General features: G+C 42.2%; 1 protein-coding gene across 1 annotated transcript in view; it reads left to right on the top strand.

Annotated features, from left to right (window-relative positions):
* The window catches only part of SIM1 (SIM bHLH transcription factor 1), a 94,795-nt gene that overhangs the window by 13,369 nt on the left and 61,774 nt on the right, over positions 1–19,652 (top strand). Inside the window, exons 3-8 of the mRNA XM_053591389.1 lie at positions 566–655; positions 1,181–1,289; positions 1,405–1,490; positions 2,154–2,353; positions 2,560–2,666; positions 3,321–3,468. Of these exons, the coding sequence (XP_053447364.1) occupies positions 566–655; positions 1,181–1,289; positions 1,405–1,490; positions 2,154–2,353; positions 2,560–2,666; positions 3,321–3,468 (740 nt within the window). The remainder of the gene's footprint in view (positions 1–565; positions 656–1,180; positions 1,290–1,404; positions 1,491–2,153; positions 2,354–2,559; positions 2,667–3,320; positions 3,469–19,652) is intronic.

The following is a 19,652-nucleotide window of genomic DNA, read 5'->3' as shown; positions in this document are numbered from 1 at the left end:
CCTAAATCCCTCTCTCCTGAACTCTTTTCAGAGTCACTGGCCTGCTTCATTTTGTCTACAAACTTTAGACTCCCAGCCCTTCCCACTCGACCAGTGCCGACTGCATGAGAGCTTTCCCAAACCCTGCTGTTACTCTTTTTGTTACTGCACACGAATGTGGAGTACTTCCAGACTGACATGGGAGACTCTGGGTCTTTCAGCCCAGCCTAACCGATTTCTTATTGGAGGCTGTGATTTTCTCCAGAACTTGTGTGTGAGTCTGTGTGTTTCAGGTGTTTCCTTTTGTTCGTTTTTGGTGGTTCCTGAGTCTTGGAAGGCATTGGCTTTATCCACCACTTCTTGTGAATTTCCCCACTGGGCTGCATGCCCTACATGCTTACAAGTTTAGAGTGAACAAAAGAGGGGACTCACATGGCTGGGTTTTTATGCCCTTTTCCCCTGCCAGCCCATGTCCACTCCATCTCCCTACCTTTCTGGCTGAATGTCTCTAACTTCTGTCCTCCCCCCTCCCATTTCTCCAGATGGCCCAGCGGGCTCTCCATTCACTCTATTTCTGCTTCCCCAGACCCTGGATGGCTTTATCTTTGTGGTGGCCCCAGATGGGAAGATCATGTACATCTCGGAGACAGCCTCCGTGCACCTGGGTCTTTCTCAGGTAGGTGAGTGGTTCACATTCCAGGCTGTGGTGTTTGCAGCCAGAGCTGGGGGAGGGGTGGGTTTCTCCAAACCCCTATATTTGCATTTGTGGAGCTAGAAACCTCACAGCCAGAGGATTCTTTAAACAGATCTGTATTTTCCTATTCCTCAACTTTTTTTGAACTTTCAGCTTCCACCCCAGGCCCAAATAGTGACCACTTTTTTTAGTCTCTACCAAAAACCAGACACAGTGCAAGGAGGTTGCACACTTATTCCATGACGTCTTTACTAGGACGTTACCAGGGAGCTGCTGCTGCTACTACTACTCATTATTACTGCTATTATTGTTGTTATTATTATTATTATTCCTAGGTAAAGAACCCAAGGCTTTATATAGACTGCAGTAGGTAGCAGGTGGCAGAGTTGGAACTCTGGGCAATTCCGTAACTCTGGCTTATGTCCTCCTGGTCCTGTAGACAGATCCGAGGGCCCAATCCTTGAGCCTCTTTACACGGCGGGGATGGTGATCTCCTCCTCTTTACAGGTAGAACTGACGGGAAACAGCATTTACGAATACATCCACCCAGCTGACCATGACGAGATGACGGCGGTGCTCACGGCGCATCAACCCTACCACTCCCACTTCGTGCAGGGTAAGGCAGACCCGCCCGCCGCGCTCAGGCCTTGGAGGCCTCTTGTGGTAATGTCCCCGTAGTCGCGGCAGGGACCGGCGCACGCCCTGAGCCTCCCTCCGCTCCTCTCTCCCAGAGTACGAGATCGAGCGCTCCTTCTTCCTGAGGATGAAGTGCGTGCTGGCTAAGAGGAACGCCGGCCTCACCTGTGGCGGCTACAAGGTGCGTGACTGAGCTGAAAGACTGAAGCTGGGGGTCGTCGCAGGGGGTCAGACACAGGCGAGAGAGGCCTGGGAGGGACGATGGCGCGGCTGGGACCGCCCCTAGGGCGCCCTCCGCGCGCTTCGCGTGGGTCGCTGAACCTCGTGAACACCTGGGAACGCTTAGGCTAAAGTCTGACCGGTCCAGATACTGTGCCGGGCGCGGAGGCTCTTCACCTGTGCCACTAGAGACGGGCCATAGGGGTCAGCGGTCTCCCAAGTGGCAAAATAACTTTGGTGAATTTGTAGCGTTTGGTCATAGCGTCGGATTTTGACCTTGGGAGAGGTTAAGTAGCAGAGCGTTAGCGCAAAGCGGCAGGTCTCAGGTTGAATGCTATTGAAACACTGCTAGAAAGCAGGTTCTAGGGCCCCAGCCATTCCTATGCCTTAGAGCTGGTGGGACCCGCATCCGCAGTTTTACAAGCTCCTAGATGAATTCTGTGTGGGGTGTGCTGTCTTGAGACACCTTGGAGCACCAATAACTTCGGACGCCTTAATGCAAAGGCGTGCCCTCACATCGTCCTGTGGCTGACCGGAGTCTCCCCAAGTTTCATTCCCTTCCCTCCTGGGTGGGGGGGTCCTTTCCGACTGTGGTGGAATTCTCACCCCATCCCCGCTGCCGCAGGTCATCCACTGCAGCGGCTACCTGAAGATCCGCCAGTACAGCCTGGACATGTCCCCCTTCGACGGCTGCTACCAGAACGTAGGCCTGGTGGCTGTGGGGCACTCCCTCCCTCCCAGCGCGGTCACGGAGATCAAGCTGCACAGCAACATGTTCATGTTCCGCGCCAGCCTGGACATGAAGCTCATCTTTCTGGACTCCAGGTGGGTGGGCGGGGCGGGCACAGCTGCCCCCAGCATGACAGCGGCCCTGCTTAGTGACTTCAGCTTTCTGTTGATTCCATATGGGCCCATTTTGCAGATGAGCATTGACTGCTCGGGAAGGGCACTCAGGTCTGAGCCGTCTGTCGTAGGTAGGGGACGCTCCTGCACCCTGGCCTGCACTTATCCGAGGGGATTGCTTTCCTCAGGGTGGCAGAGCTGACCGGGTACGAACCTCAGGACCTGATCGAGAAGACTCTGTATCACCACGTCCATGGCTGTGACACCTTCCATTTGCGCTGCGCTCACCACCTGTGTAAGACACCAGCCTGCCTGGTTCAGGGGTGGGGGTGGGATTTCAGTCCACGGCAAGGGACAGGTGGGAGCCCTCCTAGAGTTCTGGTGTGATGTGGGCTGCTAGGACACGGGGCCCCATCAGGTTTCTCTGACATTGTGTTAGTGGAGGACCGATAACACAGGTGAAGGGGGAGTTTCTGGTCAGAATCCCCTCAGGAGGTGTCTTATTCACCTATTGATATTTCCCCCCACCTTTGAACCTCACTGAAGCTGTGAACAAAGCCAAGGCTAGTCAACTTGGCTCAAGAGCATTGACTCCCTGGACTTTTGATACAGCTTTGCTTTGAGCTTAATTTCCCTGGACAGAGACTGTGAGTCTCAGAGTTCTGCTGTCCAGACCCTTCCTTCTGTGGTTAGAAAAGGGAATCTGGGGGCAAACCTTCCACTATGAGTGTTGCTCCCTTTGCAAATGGTGGGGGACCACCTTGTTATCATCCCTATAAGAGGGATCAGAGGACTCGGAGCAAGTTCATTTGGAAATTTGCCTGCTGTGTCTCCCTCCAGCATGGCAGGTCTTAGGGGCCCACAGGAGGCCCTGACTTTCACCGCCGGGGGTTGCATTTAGAACCAGTCTAGGCGGGTTCCCTACCATTTGCCTCTGTCTCTCCATCAGTGCTGGTGAAGGGGCAGGTGACCACCAAATACTACAGGTTCCTGGCGAAACATGGCGGCTGGGTCTGGGTGCAGAGCTACGCGACCATCGTGCACAATAGCCGCTCTTCCAGGCCACACTGCATCGTCAGTGTCAACTATGTCCTCACGTGAGTGCAAGCGGGGACCCCTTCACCCACTCCAGTGAACTTGGTTACTACGAGGGTGCGGGTGGCAGGAACCCAGGGTAAGCGAGGCTGAGGTCCACAGAAGTGTCGGTTTGGCCCCGGAGTATTGGCTTCCCTGGGAGGAGGCGGGTTGAGCACTTTTATCTTTCTGAAGAGGCTTTCTTCCTTGTATTCTAGAGAAAGATTTAGGAGTTTTTTCCATCACAGTCCATATTTGCTTTCTTCTTTCTTAACCTTTTAAGCAAACTCTGCATTAAATAAAACTTAATGCAGCAGAAAGAAAAAGAGGGAAAGGGATCCAATGTACGGAGGCATTTATGGTTAACAAACAGGACATCTGTTTCACTTTTCCAAATCTGGGGTTTGAAGTTCTTAATTTTAACCAGAGTCGCCAATCAAAGTTGAGAGTTCTGAGAGAGTGGTTTTCCCCCTGAACCACAAAGGGGGCTTAAGTGACCAGGAGAGTCTGACTTTAACTCTCAAAAAGCAAAGGGACCCGAGCTAACACTGCAAAGTCTTGGCCGGCTCCCAGCCGGGAGTAATCTCTTCCATAGGCGAGGAGGGGCACCACCTGCGGGAGCAGCTGACTGGGCGAGCGCGGCGGCCTGCATTTCAGCCGCCTTCTTTCTAGAAACAATAATCATTTCTGGTTGTCAGTGTGGCCCTGCAAGCTGATCACGTGGCCTAGTTCAGTATAATGTTTGTGAAAGTCGAATTGCTTAGGGTTGAAGCCTTTATGAAGAACCCCTTTGTATGTGCAGTTGCCTTTTTATTTTTATTTTTTTTTAAAGGAGGTTGAAATTCTTGTGATTTTAGGGAACCTCAAGGATTATTTACTTTGGGAGCGCTGACACACCAGGCACTTAGTAGAAGGCTATTCAGACATTAAGGAATTGGTTAAGGGGTGCTGTTTGGAATCAGACTATACAGGTGCTATGGGTGATGAGGACTATATGCATTCTACTTCTTTTAAATTGCCAAATTAAAAATGTAGTAGTGGGAAATATGTTTGACAATAAGACTATTTGCTCTGTGTCTTGTTTAATAAGAAAATTTAATACAACAGACTTAGAAAATGAATTTGGTTTAGATAAGGATTTAATATTCAATAATAATAGCTAGTTATTAAGAAGAATCTTTTAATTTCTTTTAGTAAGCCGTGTTAAAAATCAATATTATTAGTTTTTTTGATAGTAGCAAGAAGGCTGTGTACTTTGATATAGAACAGAAAATTTCCCAATATTTTGGGTATTATGAAACAAAACCACCTATTTTATGAAAGCAATTCTTTGTATTATTAAAATAAACGGAAAAAGGCAAAACATAATTCATAAAATAAGCCACTCTGTGAAGTAGAAGTTTTAAAGGGTGAAAAATTATGTCTGCTTACCATGGAAAGAAAAAGGACATTTTTAAAGAAGGCATTTTGTATGTCTGAGACATTACAAGCATTATACATACACTCTGTTCTCTGGTGGGTGCCTGTGGTTAGTAATCGTTTTTTTTTTTTCTTTTTTTCTCTTTTTTTTTATCAAACAGCAGGGTATGTAGTCATACAGACCCACATAAATGATCTGAATGCAAGTTAGACCTCCCTATGGGTAAACTTAATTTATATTTGGAGTCATTTTGAAATACGTAGCATTCTGTTTTGTCTTCCAGTAGAAAAGTGTGTTTTTTTCTTCTGTTGATTCTGTCATTCCTCACTTTTCACACTTCTTTAGAGCTTCAGAATTAAGCAGTCAACCGTCCATGAGATTAGAAAAGATGTAATGAGGATAAATAAGTGATTTATAGGATCAAAAATAGCATGGCATACATTTTGGGGGAACATTTTATACCTCAAAATGAAAATAGAAATAAATACACAGAAGCATGTGTACATAGGCAAGCAAGATGAAAAGCTGAAATTGATTACTCTTTTATGAGTTTCAGCCTCAATTCCTTGTATAAAAATTCTTAGGACAATTTTTATAGCTGCAAATGTGGAAACTGCTTTAGATGAAATGTCATCAAGTGGCTCTGTGTGTGTTGACAGGATTTTCATAATGAACAGGTTGCAGTTTGTTTGATGTGTATATCACACATCTGGCTGGAAGTTACTAATTTACATTGTCTTAGCAAATTAAATAGATGGCTATTGATTCTCTGTGGTGGTAGTGAACTACCACATACATTTGTTTTTAGGGCTATTTCCTTGTGAAGCCTGAGAATGATAAGTGAATTATTTCCTACACTACCTCAAACGATGTACAGAAAACCACAAGCTCCCAAATAATTTGACATAGCAGATGTCTTTCAAATTTAAACATTTTAATAGCATACGTTTTGAGAGGATTTTCATGTCATGAAAGTACTGAGTATTTTTAAAAAGCATTGGATAAAGTTACATTCTTATGAAGCTCATTTAAAAAAAATTCCTGATGGTAAATTTATTGCAGAAGTTAAAATATGCCTAGAAAAATGGTCATTATTATCTAACAAAAGTCACAGTGAATAGAAAAATTCAGTCACTTTGCTTTAATAAGCAATTGCAACACTGCAGATAGGGAAACAGGATAATTTTAGAGGCAGGTGGCACACGTGTATGCACTGGTGCTTTTTACTGACTTTTGTATGTGTTCTGAAAATCTGGAAAGGAGAATGAGAAGATGTTATAATTAAATGTAAAAAGCTCTTTTAGTTTTTCTGAGTCTCTGAGTTTCTAAAGCTCTTCATTACCCACTCACCCCCCAAAAAACAAAAAGCTCACTAGTTCATTATTTTCTATGAGACACACATGTTTGCTTTACTTGCCACATCAAAAAAATCTTTCTTATAAAATATGAGTGTCCACAGGGTTTGAAGTAAGTGTTAAGTACGTTAGGCCTTCCTCTCTGATTATTTTTGAGAGGTTAAGTGAATGGGGCTAGTGTCTAGGAACAGGGAAGTTGGGGAAAGTCTAGATAATGCAGAGAGTGAAAGGAAAGTATACTGTCTAAAGACCTAAATGATTTTCTTGAATGAATATTTTCTTGAGTTTGTTTAATTAGTAGTATTAATTATTCATAGCCAGGTCAGATGAAAAACCTTAGTACGTAATGTGAAGAAAATTGAAAATGTGGAACACCTGATAAACTATGAAAAGGAATTCCTACAAAAAGGAAGAGTCTTGGCTCTACGTGTGTTTTTTGACTTCATATATTTTAAAAGTAAGAATTATTCTGACACTTTTAAGGATAAACTGATGAAGTATAAAAAAATCCTATTTTAAAATATTTTTAAAACCCTAAACTTTAAAAATATTAAAGTTGAAAGGCTGGTACAAATGAACCTTCATATTCATGCCATCAAGATCCAGCAACTCTTAAACATTTTTCCATATTCGGTATATTACTCTACCTATATGTGTGTTTTCTCTACTAAATTATTGCAAAGTAAGCTACATGCATTATGATACTTCATCCCGCAAATAGCATTTTTCTACATACCACTGATTGTACCGTATATGATGGCACATTTAAAGTGTTCAAAATTATTGTGTGTAGAAGCTTGCAAAAATACAGATGAGAATAGTTTATCGATGCCATTAAAAATGATCCACTGCTCTTCGTGTATGACCTTCATGTATGACCTAGGCAAATTTAGGGGTGATTTTTATGATGGCACTTCTGTAGGATATATTTCTAAATGTTAGTGCACTTTAAACTAGATTTCTAATGAGAGTTATAAGCTAATGTAATTCTGTTTTTTTGTGTCTGGAAAGTAGAGAAGAGAGATTAGATTTAATGAATGATTTGGAAATCTTGGAATTAGACAGATTTAATATTTCAATCATTTTTTTGGTAGTAAGGGTTATTAATTTATTTATTTTGAGACAGTGTCTCTCTCCATTTTCCAGGCTGGAGAGCAGTGGTGTGATCGTAGCTCACTGCAGCCTCCAACTCTTAAGGTTCAAGAGATCCTCACATCTCAACCTCCCAAGTATCTATAATTATAGGAAGGTACCACCATGTCTGGCTAATTTTTAATTTTTTTGTAAAGAGTAGTCTTTGTATGTTGCCCAGGCTGGTCTCAACGCTCACCTTGGCCTCCCAAAGTGCTGGGATTACAGTTGCCTGGCTATTTTCTAAGTTTAGACAGAACTAGAACACTGCTTTTGTGGAAAATCTCACATGGTGTTTTAGAGTGATTCACTGAACATATGGAAGGAAATAGATTTTCGTGTTTAATTTTCTATTTCTGTGTTACTAAAAGCAGAAACAACAGGGGCAATTTACATTAGTGGTATGTATAATATTTACGATCTACTAAATATAACTTTTGAATTTGTAGAAAAATTAGGGCAAATGCCAAAGGAGACACACAGTAAGTACTTCCTTAATGTCAAATGGAGTTTCTATACCATAATCACCCCAGGTCCTATAGTTTCTGTTATTGTTTTAATATCATGATATGTTAAGCATAACCACCAACCATTGTTGAGAACCACTGTGGTTCTCATAATTAGAAAGGATTTTAAAATATTACCATATTCTGTGAATATAACACCTTACAGCTCTTTACCATAGAGCATCATGTATACAATATGGTCATGCTGGTTTCTTCTTTTCAGTACATTACTGGTGCTGAGTTAATTTAGATATTCAAATTTTAGAAAATGTATTATTTATTTAAAGGTCAGTGATACTCTTCTTATTACTAAGAACTTTTAGGGAACACATTTCAAAAACTTGACTGATTATATATTTGGATATATATATAGTTATCTAAATACATTTTCTTTTTTTTTTGTTGGCAAAAATGCACTGATGTATATCATTAAATTAAATTTGGTCTTTAATTGTGTTTCTTTTTTATGATAATACTGCGTATCAAAGTCCTCTTCAGATGATCTTTAATGTAACTTAATGTTTATATTACAGAAATAGATTAAAGGCATTTTTATATTAATAATAGTTTGGGGTTTTTTTTGAGACAGAGTCTAATTTTGTCACTCTTGGTAGAGTGCTATGGCATCATAGCTCACAGCAACCTCAGACTTTTGGACTCAAGGGATTCTCTTGCCTCAGCCTCCTGAGTAGCCGGGATTATAGGTGCCCGCCACAATGCCCAGCTATGTTTTTAGAGACAGGGTCTCACTTTTGCTCAGGCTGGTCTGGAACCCATAAGCTTAGGCAATCCACCCTCCTCAGCCTTCCAGAGTGCCAAGATTAGAGGTGTGAGCCACCACACCCGGCTTTGTATTAATAATAATTTTGTAACTACCAAAGTACTTTGTTAAAATGAAGAGCTGGGAGATTTAGACTCTGTTGAAATACACATTACCAGTACTCCCTTCATCTTATTCGTCATACAATTTTTACTTATTACATTTTATCAAAGTGATTTGTATTTAGTTTCAAATTCATCTTCTATGAACTTACAAACTTGGTATTTTTTTAAGCACACACTGAATGCATATCTCTTTCAAAGGCTATCATGTTAGTTACCCAATTATTTTCTTTGACAGTTCTGCAGGTTGGTTGGGTCAGAAATGGCATTGCCTATTTTCTAGGTGTGGAAACTGAGGCTCAGCCATGCTGAGTAAGTGATGAAGCCAGAATTAACAGCTGGTGTCTCAGCTCCCACTGTGTCCTGCTCTTCTCTTGGTGGAGGGGTGGGAGTGGGGGATAGTGGGGAAGAAAATGAGAGAGGCATGGATTTGAATGAGACCAGCAGCATCCAGCCCACCCAACTTCAAGATAGGCTTTGATCTGAATTCATGATGGAAGATTAAGAAGCTGCCTCTGTCTCCGCTTCGAAAGTGTGTACAGACAGTGACATTTTCTTGACTAAAATTTAGCAGTGCTATCTTCTCAATGACAGTCAATTAAGAATATATCATTTCCCCCTGTAAGTTCAACTAATGACATTTTCATTTTGTAAGAAAAAAATGTGGCCTGTGAACTTTTTAGTTTTTTACTGAATCGCTTGAGTCTCGATAACACAGATACCTTATTCCTATTACTATTTTATTTCCAAAATCAGATTTAACACTTTATGTTCTTGCTAAACAAAAGAGTTAAACCAAATGTCAGTGCATTGGCAACCCAAGGCATCCTTTTTATCAGATGTGACACAAATTGCCTCCTGTGGCAGCAGGGTATTTCCTTCATGGTGTGTGTGTGGCATTGGCCCTTTTCTGCCTTTGAGAGAGATTGGAGGACATCTGATGGCAGCAGGGGGTGTTCCCTGGGGGTTCTCTTCAGAGGCAGGGGGTGGAGAACTTCCCAGCATTCTCGGGGCTGCTGTGCCATCCTTTAACCCCTGGCACTGTGGCTGCCCAGTTGCCTCTCCCTCCCCAGGCCTCTCTGGCCTCCACTCCTTCCTTTGTTGTTCCCCTGACCTGGAGGGTGCTGACTCACAGGCGTCCCATTAATCCCCGGGTGGAGGCCACTTGGAGTGTGATAACTGACCGGCCTGTCTGCGCTCCCCTGGATTTCTCTTAGTCTGGCTGTGGGGAAGAAAGGATTTTGATCTTTGAGTCACATCACAGACACATGGATCATTGCCATATTTGAAGGCACAGACTCATACATGTTATTATAATGGATGGAGAAATTAAAACGAGGCTTTACTTGAACTCCAGAAAAACATGTTTTTGTCTACTGACTTAGTTTACTTATACGAGGGCCATTGTTATGTTTGATACAGGTGTGTTTGTATGTGGCAGGTGAGGGTATGTGTATCTCAAAAATTTAGTAAAAAGCTGATGCTTCTTTCCCCTAATCAAGTTCTTCCTCTCAGTTCTCTGTTCTTGCTGGCTTGTGACATATCCCAAGATGAGCAGATGGTGAGAGAAAATTCACTGGGGTGGATGTGCTGGTGTCGATGTTTAAGTTTTCATGCAGAAAGGATTGGTTAGAATTTAAATGAAAACTGAATACCTGGGTCAATGAAAGAATTTAACACTGTGCCTCGCTTGAAGGGGTCACCCGCCTATCCCAACTCCTCTTCCCCTGCCTCAGACATTCCAGGGAGCTGGCAGGGGAGAGGGTTGTCCATGGTGGTGGCAGAGCTGGGATGACAGGGGAACTTACTTTCATAGGGCATTGACAATATTTGAAGTTTGGCTAAGCCTGGTCTATCTGTTTGGCATCTGTGACTTTTACTTCAGAAAGTGATAATGCAATAGGATCATGATTTTGTTTTTATAGAGACCCATGGTACCATTCCAAGCAACCTGTGAGAGAAAGGCATGGGCTTTGTTGCCTGACAGATGTGGGTTAAAATTATTCTGCCACAAAATAGCTATGACAATGTGAGAGGATCACTCTACCCCTTTGATTCTGTTTTCCCTTCTGTGAAGTGGGGACATCCATACCCACCTTTTACAGATTTAGAGAGGATTAACGGAAATTATATATATATATAGTGCCCAGCACAGTACCTGGCAGAAAGCCATACTCAAAATATCTTAGTTGTTAATTGGCTCTTGCCAACTGCGTGATGTCAACTAAAATACTTTGTAAGAGAATGAATAGTTACCTCCTTAACCTGACTTTGTATATTCTCAATTCCACGAATTTCAGTGTTCATTTTCTCTCCTCTCCCAGACCATTGATGCACAAAGCTCTAAGCACTGTGTTCTTTGTGTCTGGCAGTTTCTGCAGTTTGGTTAGGCTCATCCTGTTTCCCAGGGCTGCCACTGTACACTCTAAAGGGAGTGGAGATTCCTGTATGGAGGGAGGACAGCCAGCATTTATCCAGGGCCTTCTTTCTGCCAGGGATGAGAGAAGGTGCTTCACATAGGGTACTTCCCTGGGAAAAAGAAGCTTCTAAGAAACTAAGCTTTTACTAAATTTCTAAGGTTAATGTAGTTGGGACCAGAGTTTTATCAGCTGTTTTCATTGCATAAAACAATGAAATACTGACATTTCTGATGTTGTTCAGTGGAATCTTTTGTATATTTTTCATTGTTCTACGTGGACCGAGTGTGGCATCTCCAGTGTTTTAAAACAGAGTATAACACATTGCAACAATTACTTGCATGAACACACAAAACAATAATCCTAGCATTTTTAAAGCAGTTAACAATTTACTAGGCAAAATAGAAGAGTTCCACTTAAATATTTAAGAAGCCAGATTAGCTCTGTTTGAAATGCTATGGTACACTTGCACTATTTGCTGAGGGCATGGAATTCAAAGGAGCTCAAAATGAGGGTGGGGCTATCAGGGTAGGGATGGGATTTTAGGGGTTAGAAAGGTCTTTGAGATGGGCCAGTGACCTATATATATATATATTTGTCACATTGTTCTTTTTCTAGTAAGTATTCCCGGTAACACAATTGGCATCACTCTTCAGATTACATTCAAACAGTGATTGTCTTGCTGTTGTCTAAATTGATTTTTGTTTCTTTACTCTGAACTTTATAGTTGTAATTGAACATGTTCCCTAAGGACTGGACACTATTTTCCCTAAGGCTCTTGTCTTTCCCAAATTAGTACCAGTATATCTTCAACATGTTCACTCTTCTTTTTTTTTTTTTAAGCATCTAGGCATAGGTTTTTTAAAGTTTGTAGAGATACGAATATTTTGAACTGAATGTAAATCTTATTGAAATGAATGTGTGGTGCTACTGTATAATATATAATGCATGTGTATAATAATTGTAGTTTTCTTTCTTTTTTTTTGAGACAGAGTCTCACTTTGTCACCCTTGGTAGAGTGCTGTGGTGTCACAGCTCACAGCAACCTCAAACTCCTGGGCTTAAGTGATTCTCTTGCCTCAGCCTTCCAAGTAGCTGAGACTACAGGCACTCACCACAACACCTGGCTATTTTTAGAGATAAGGTCTCACTCTGGCTCAAGCTGGTCTCGAACTTGTGAGCTCAAGAAATCCACCCTCCTCAGCCTCCCAAGTGCTGGAATTACAGGCATGAACTACTGTACCCGGCAATAATTGTATTTTAAAAATTATTTTCAGAAAGAAAATGTGAGGCTGACAAATTTGGATGACAAAAGCCAGCATATTGGAGATGGAGGTGCAAAGTCCCTCTTTAGCTAGTTCCAGACTTCAGGGCCAGAGGGCTTCGTTTTATACTATAATCCTGCTGCTATTAGACTATGACACAGTCTAACCCTTAAGCTTCTTAGTTGGATGTTTCAAACCCCGACGGGAATACATCACAAGATATTTGAAAAATATATTATCAATTGAGATAGTATTACATTTTATCAGGCAACATAGCGTATTTTTAAAGAGGTTGGGCCCTGGAATCTATTGCTGATTCAGATCCTAGTGTTGTTACTCACTAGTTCAATGACTATGGGCAAATTGCTTAAATTCACTACCTCTGTCTCTCTCTTGCTTTTCTGACACAGAGTCTTACTCTGCACCCAGGCACTGGTACCACCGTAGCTCATAGCAACCTCAGACTCCTGGGCTCAAGTGATTCTCTTGGTCCAGTTTCTTGAGTAGCTGAGACTATAAGGTGTGAGGCACCATGCCTGTTAATTTTTTGTTTTTTGTAGAGATTGGGTCTCGCTGTTGCCCAGGCTGGTCTTGAACTCTTGACTTCAAGTGATCCTTGAGCCTCTGCCTCTCAAAGTGCTAGGATTATAGGCACGAGCCACCATGCCCAGACTGTTTTTTTATAATCTGTAAAATACAGCTTCTACCTCATAGAGTCATTGGGAACATTAAATGAGATAATGTGTGGATTCTTGCCACTGTGCCCAACCAAAGTAATATTACGTAAATGTGAGTTATCGGGGTAGTTATTTCAGTAAAATTAAATAAGTTAAATTTTGACCCACCTATGAACACAAGATAGATGTGTATAAGTCTTTGGGCTGAAGGAGGAAAAACATGAGTCTTTGGAAGGCATAGCGTTGCTCAATAATAGGAAATCAGCAGTCACCTTGATGCTTCTGGAAAGGATTGTTAGAGCCTCTTTTAGTTAATTAGGACTAGTCTTCAAGCGGTCATAGGAGATTTATTGAGCACCTAATATGTGGCAGGCTCTGTGCCCAGTTTGAGGGACATCAAAACAAGACTTTGTCTGCATGAGAGCACAAGTCTAGGGTGTGTCCTAGTTTGATTTCCCCGTAGGATTACTGTGACTGAGATACCTTCGTTGAGGGAAGTGCTTCCCTTTACAATTAGAAGGAAGAGGCTAAAAGCGGCTTGGCACTGTTTGGGTCTTCCCTGGAGAATTAGCTCCCAGGTGTTGTCAGACTGCTCCTCAGTTAGAGAGTTGGGTGGGGGAAGACAGTTTTCCCCCTGGGAGGGAGCTGTGGGCATATGTGGGAGAGTAAGGGAGTTCATGATTGGCAGCAAAGTAACCAGCTACATACAGGCTAAAGAGCTCAACTTTAACTCCCACAAGGACATTGCCCAGAGTAGGTCTTGTGTATCTCGTGATCTCAGGGAGAGAGTTATGTTGATTTTTGTTCCGCTTTTAATATTTTGGGGGTTGAACTCTGATAGGATTATGAATCTCAGTGAATCTTTAAATTGAAGAATCACTTTAGATTCAAAATAGTCTTTGCAGGTTAATTACATTTTGAAATATGTTGCGAATTATTTTGAATGTTTGTAACACATTTTATTTCCTTTTTCTTTCATAAAGAGTAATTCCTAGGCATTGCTGCTTTGTCTAGGGAAGAATGGAAGATGATTGTCAGCTCTAAGCTGAGGGAGGGGTAGTGAGCTGCCCTGTTATCCTGCTGAGGAAGGTTCAGGAGGAAGAAGGACTCACACTAGAAGGGTGGCTACTTTGCCCAAGAGGTTCTGTGAGGCCCAGTGACTTAGCCAATGCAACACAGCTAGAGGGTGGTCCAGCAGGTACAGCAACCAGGGCGTGAGCTCCAGAGCCCCTCTGATTTCAGGGCGTGCTCTTTTTAAGTTGGTGATGTTGTGTTGGGGTGAACCATGTAAAACTGCCGTTTCTGTGTATTAAAATAGTTCAATATTGGCAACTTAATGTGATTCCACCTAGAATTTATGAAGCAAATTATGATGTTTTGCAGATATTTGACAAAGGTCTATGGATAGTTTGCTCCCTTGTTTAATATGGGTCTCCACAAAGTGACTCCATTTCCTCAGAGTTGGGGTATACTTGGGATCTAGGCAGCTGCCAGCCCTGACGCTATCTTCTCTTCATCAATTTAAGCATCAACAGTCACGGTGTTTATACAAAGCAGCAATTGATAAGTGTCACCCCCCAAACATTATTTTATTTAGAATATCTAATATTTTACTAAGATTCAAATGGGAACGCTATCTTTACTGGAATATTTCTCCTTTGGTTGATTGCTAAATGGATAGGGCCTGTGAAAGGATCTTTTTTATTTTTTTCCTGGGAATTTCTTGTTCAAACAGAATTTGTTGTATCCACATCAGTAAAGTTGTGCTAATATGGGCTGCAGGCCAGATCGTGGAAATAGCCTCATTATATTGAACTGCATATCACAATGGTACCCATTAAAGTAGGACCCTCTCTTGTGTTTGTGCTTTTAAACCCAAATCCCTTACCAGTTTTTACCTCTTTCCACCAACAGCAACATTCTCTAGTAATGCAATCTTAGAATCTGCCTCCTACCTCCTCCTACTGAAAACCATTACAAAAGTAGAAAAAAAAAAGAAAAATGAAGAAAACACACACACACACACACAAAAAAAAACAAAAGTAGAGGGTGGCGCCTGTGGCTCAGTGAGTAAGGCGCCGGCCCCATATGCCGAGGGTGGCGGGTTCAAACCCAGCCCTGGCCAAACTGCAACAAAAAAAAATAGCCAGGTGTTGTGGTGGGCGCCTGTAGTCCCAGCTGCTCGGGAGGCTTAAGCAAGAGAATCGTGTAAGCCCAAGAGTTAGAGGTTGCTGTGAGCCGTGTGACGCCATGGCACTCTACCCAAAGGGCGGTTCAGTGAGACTCTGTCTCTACAAAAAAAAAAAAAAAAAAAAAAGTAGAAGACTTGGCTTTGAGCATCTTAGAGGTCTGTGCTTTGCCAATGTTCTGCGGCTATCATTTCACTCACCTTGCCTGGGGGGCAACTGTAATGTGCTCTGGTGGCTGAGGCAGGAGCTTCACTCCTTTCAACACCTCATTTTAATTGATATTGGTTCCAAATAGTGCACAGGCAGAGCTGCTTTTTTTAAAAAAGATCTAGCCAAATGCTGCACAAAATTTTTCATTTTATAATCCTTAAGAGACTAAGAGTGTTGGAAGTCACAGCATTTATATTCGCTGTTGAGATCTTACTGCAATCCTGGCAAAGTGAAGTATTTGTTGTGCCTGATTTTGGTAATGGACCCCCACAGGGTTACAGCTCAGGAATGCTGGAAGAATAAAGCCCAGAAAGGGAGGGCAGAGTGGGTGTCAATTTCATTCCTCCAATTAGAGCAGTTATGGAAATAGCAAAGTTCAGGGGTAGTGTTTTATTGTGAAAGCTAATTGAAAAACAGGGAGAAATATTTAGAGACATTGCATAGCATTTTACAATATAATTTCTATTTGTGTCTCTTCTCAGTTGACTCAATAGGACTTTCATTATAAACAATTTTTAATCATTAGAATCAGCTTAATTTCTGTTGTTATAATTAAGGGAATGCTAAGAAATGTTTTAGAGTGTAGTCTTCTCTCTGATAAACTGGGGCTGGTTCATGCATTCACTCAGCAAGTATTTCCCCAGCGCCTGCTGTGTGCCAGCCTCCGGGTAGAGCCCTAATGTGATGGGGGAGACAAAGTCTTTACCCTCATGGTGCATGTAAAACGGTACTTATAAACAAAGAAAATGTCATACAATATTAGGAAGTGATAGGAAAAAATTAAGTAGGAGTAAGAGAGGGAGGGGTGTTTTCTGAAAGACCTCTCTAGAGAGTCATGAGTGAAGGGTAGGAGCCAGCCATGCTGGGACTGGCAGGGAGAGCACTGCCTCCCAGGTGGAGACAGCTTGAGATGTTGTGAAACAGAGAAGGTCACTGTGTCATCCTCAGACTAAAGAGGGGGAAGAGTGGGAGGAAGATGATGCTAGAATGGTCTGGCTCAGATCATATTGAGTCTTGAAGACTTTGAGAAACGATTGAAGAGTTCTGAGCAAAGGTACGGGGTGATCTAACTTATGAAAAAATTCATTCTGGCTGGTGTGAAGAGTGGGCTTTGGGGAGGGTGGAGGTTGGAGGCAGGGAGTACCACTGAGATAATTGTAATTGCCGAGGTAAGGGAAGATGATGGCTTAAAAAAGTGAAGTGGTGTTGAAGGGTCAGATTTGGGGTGTGTTTTAAAGGTGGACCTGATGGGGTTTGTGATGGACTGGGTGTGGTATGTGAGAAAATGAGAAGCACCTAGATTTTGAGCCTGAGCAACTTAGGTGAATAGTGGGAAGGAACAGCTTTGTAGGCAAGGGCAGCAGTCAGAGTTGTGTATGGACGTGTTTAGTTTTGAGGTGCCTGTCGTCCATCAGAGTGAAAATGTCATGTCGTCAGTTGGACTTGGGTGTCTGTGGAGTTGGGGAGGTCTGGGTTAGAGTTTGGGTGTCATCAGTGTGTGGAATTCAAAGCCAGCAGAGTGGACGAGATCGTCAGAGAAATAAGAGAAGGAAACTGAGACCGAGCCCAATAGCTGCAACATTTTAGGTTCTGCAGGAAAGGGAGATGCCCAGAAAGAGGTTTAGAGAAAGCAAATGGGAGTGGGAGCTGAAGTAGTTCATTGGGAACTATGCAGGGAGATTAGCCCTTAGAGCAGGGGTTCTCAACCTGTACATCATAACCTCTTTGGGGGTCTTCTGCATATCAGATATTTACATTATAATTCATAAAAGTAGCAAAATTACAGTTATGAAGTAGCAACGAAAATAATTTTATGGTTGGGGGTCACCACAACGTGAGGAACTGTATTAAAGGGTCACCGCATTAGGAAGGTCGAGAACCACTGCCTTAGAGGAAGCATGAAGCATGAATTTAGTCTTTGAAACATCCCCTCCCTTTACAGTAGACCCCCGTCTTCTCTGTGGTCCATTTTACAAGATTCCTCTTGTTTTTCTTATTCAGATAACAACTTCTCTTGTTCTCAAAGTATGGCGTACTGATTGCAGCACCAGCACCACTCAGGATCTTGTTGAAAGTGCAAATAACTGGGCTCAATCATAGATCTACAGACGAGAAACACTAAGAGGCGGAGCGCAGCAAGCTGCTGTTTTAACTAACTCTTGAGGTTCTTCGGAAGTGTGCACTGCTTTAGGGAAAAGTAGCTGGTAAACTGGGTCGATGAGTGATAACAGAGGAGATAACACTATCATCTGGTTCTGGGCCCGCTGCCCAGAGCCAAATAGATTAGAATAGGAATAAATAGACTGTGAGTATCAGCCGGTAGAACACTATGAGACTTCTTCAACTGAAATAGGGAAACTTCTCAAGCCCTTCCAGACCATAAAAATAGGCAGCTGTTGTCTGTTCTGTTTTTGGTAATGAACTCTATTGACGACTGTGTGTTCTGTGCAGTATTACATAAGGTCTCTGACTCCAAATATAGAGATAATAAAAATTGTGTCATTTTAGTAGGTATTCCAAAATCTCTAGCAGCCGCTCAGTACTGTAACATCTGAACACTGAAGTGCCTGGTAATAATAGTGATGATGGTAAAACATTTGTTGAATTGTGAAGTTTTATTCATAAAATACATCTCAAATTTATTTTAGCCATTTAAATAATAGACTTTAATGTATATTTAGCCAAGCATTACCGTAGCAAGGGCTTTAAAGGAGATTAGAAATAAATGAATCCAATTAAAGAACATGTCTGTGAGATTTGATATGTCACAGGTATGAATGAACTGTTTGCACAGCAACTGTAAAGAAATCATTAATGATTAACTACCTAGCAGAGGTTTAATCAAGAATAAACGTTATAGGACATATTTAAAAATATTCAAGTTAAACAAACGAAAATTTGTGCATTTGAAAACATTGCATCGTGCCGTCTATGCCGTTGTTTTCATGGTGTCTTTTCCTGGCAGGTTCAAAATCTGGGGTTTTACTTTTCTATAATTCATGACAATGTCAGTGTCTTTGCCTTGTGCAAAGGAGGGCGGCACTTCCTATGGAGCCGTGAGGTTTGGCCTTGTGGAGTCTCCCCGTATGAGACCCTGTGGTCTTGAATATGGGTCTAAATTTCCCAGTGTTGTGAGAGGTTATTTTTATGATTACAGGTATCTTTTCTGTTCCTGGAGTTTGTGTAGAGCTGAAAATAGGAGATGTGCTCCTTTTGCCTCCTCTTCCTCTGGCATAAGACATATTCCAAGAAGTGGACTTACCATAGTCCTCTCTTATTGGAGTTTTTGCCTTTTGCAGTTTGGTTTGTAGTCAACTGTGGTTTGAAAGTGGGTATAATAACATATTTTGAGGGAGAGAGCACATTCACTATACTTTTGTTAAGCATGTTGTTGTAATTGTTCTGTTTTATTATTAGTTACTGTTGTTAACCTCTTACTGTATCTAAACCCTACGTATTTTTAGGGTTTAGTAATCAACTTTGCTAAGGATCAAAAGAACTAGGTGAGGAAGCTGTTGCTGTGAGAATAGAACCTCAAGCAAATAGAAGGTGTTGGGTGATGGGGTCCTCCTTGGCTTATCTTGCTTTGGTATTGAAAGAATTCTTTTTTTTACTTCAATAAAGTTTTATTTTTCCAAATACACAGTCATTTGGACCTGTTCATGCACCTTCACCAGCAGCTGGTATTCTGGTGTAAATTACTCGAGCTCTGTGCTTTAAAGCCAGTTTGATGAGCCCCTTACTAAGGGCTCCTGAAGGGCTGCCCCAGCCAGAAACCTCGAATCTTAAGTCTCTCAAAGACTGAAGCTGGGGTTATAAGCTTAGAGGTGGGAACTTCCTTACAGAGTTTGTCGTATGTAGCTTTGTCAAGCAGACTAGGTTGCTGAGCTTATCCCGAGCTTTGCCCCCAGATTTGTTCTCTGGGTCTTTGTCTTTCTTGGCCGACTTTCTGGCATCCTTCTTCTTTTTGTCGTCCATGGGCAGCATCTTGAAGCTCAGAGAGGAACTGCCACTACTGCTGCCTTGCTAAGATGTTAGACAAAAAGAAGGTATTGGGACTCAGTGCCCGTAGCTCAGTGAGTTGGGCACTGGCGAGTTCGAGCCCGGCCCAGGCCTGCTAAAAAACAATGACAGCTGCAACCAAAAAATAGCCAG

The sequence above is a fragment of the Nycticebus coucang genome, chromosome 5, assembly GCF_027406575.1.
Source record: "Nycticebus coucang isolate mNycCou1 chromosome 5, mNycCou1.pri, whole genome shotgun sequence".
NCBI classification, from domain to species: Eukaryota; Metazoa; Chordata; class Mammalia; order Primates; family Lorisidae; genus Nycticebus; species Nycticebus coucang.
Note: the sequence above shows the minus strand (reverse complement) of the source record. Positions and strands in the feature narration are given on the sequence as shown.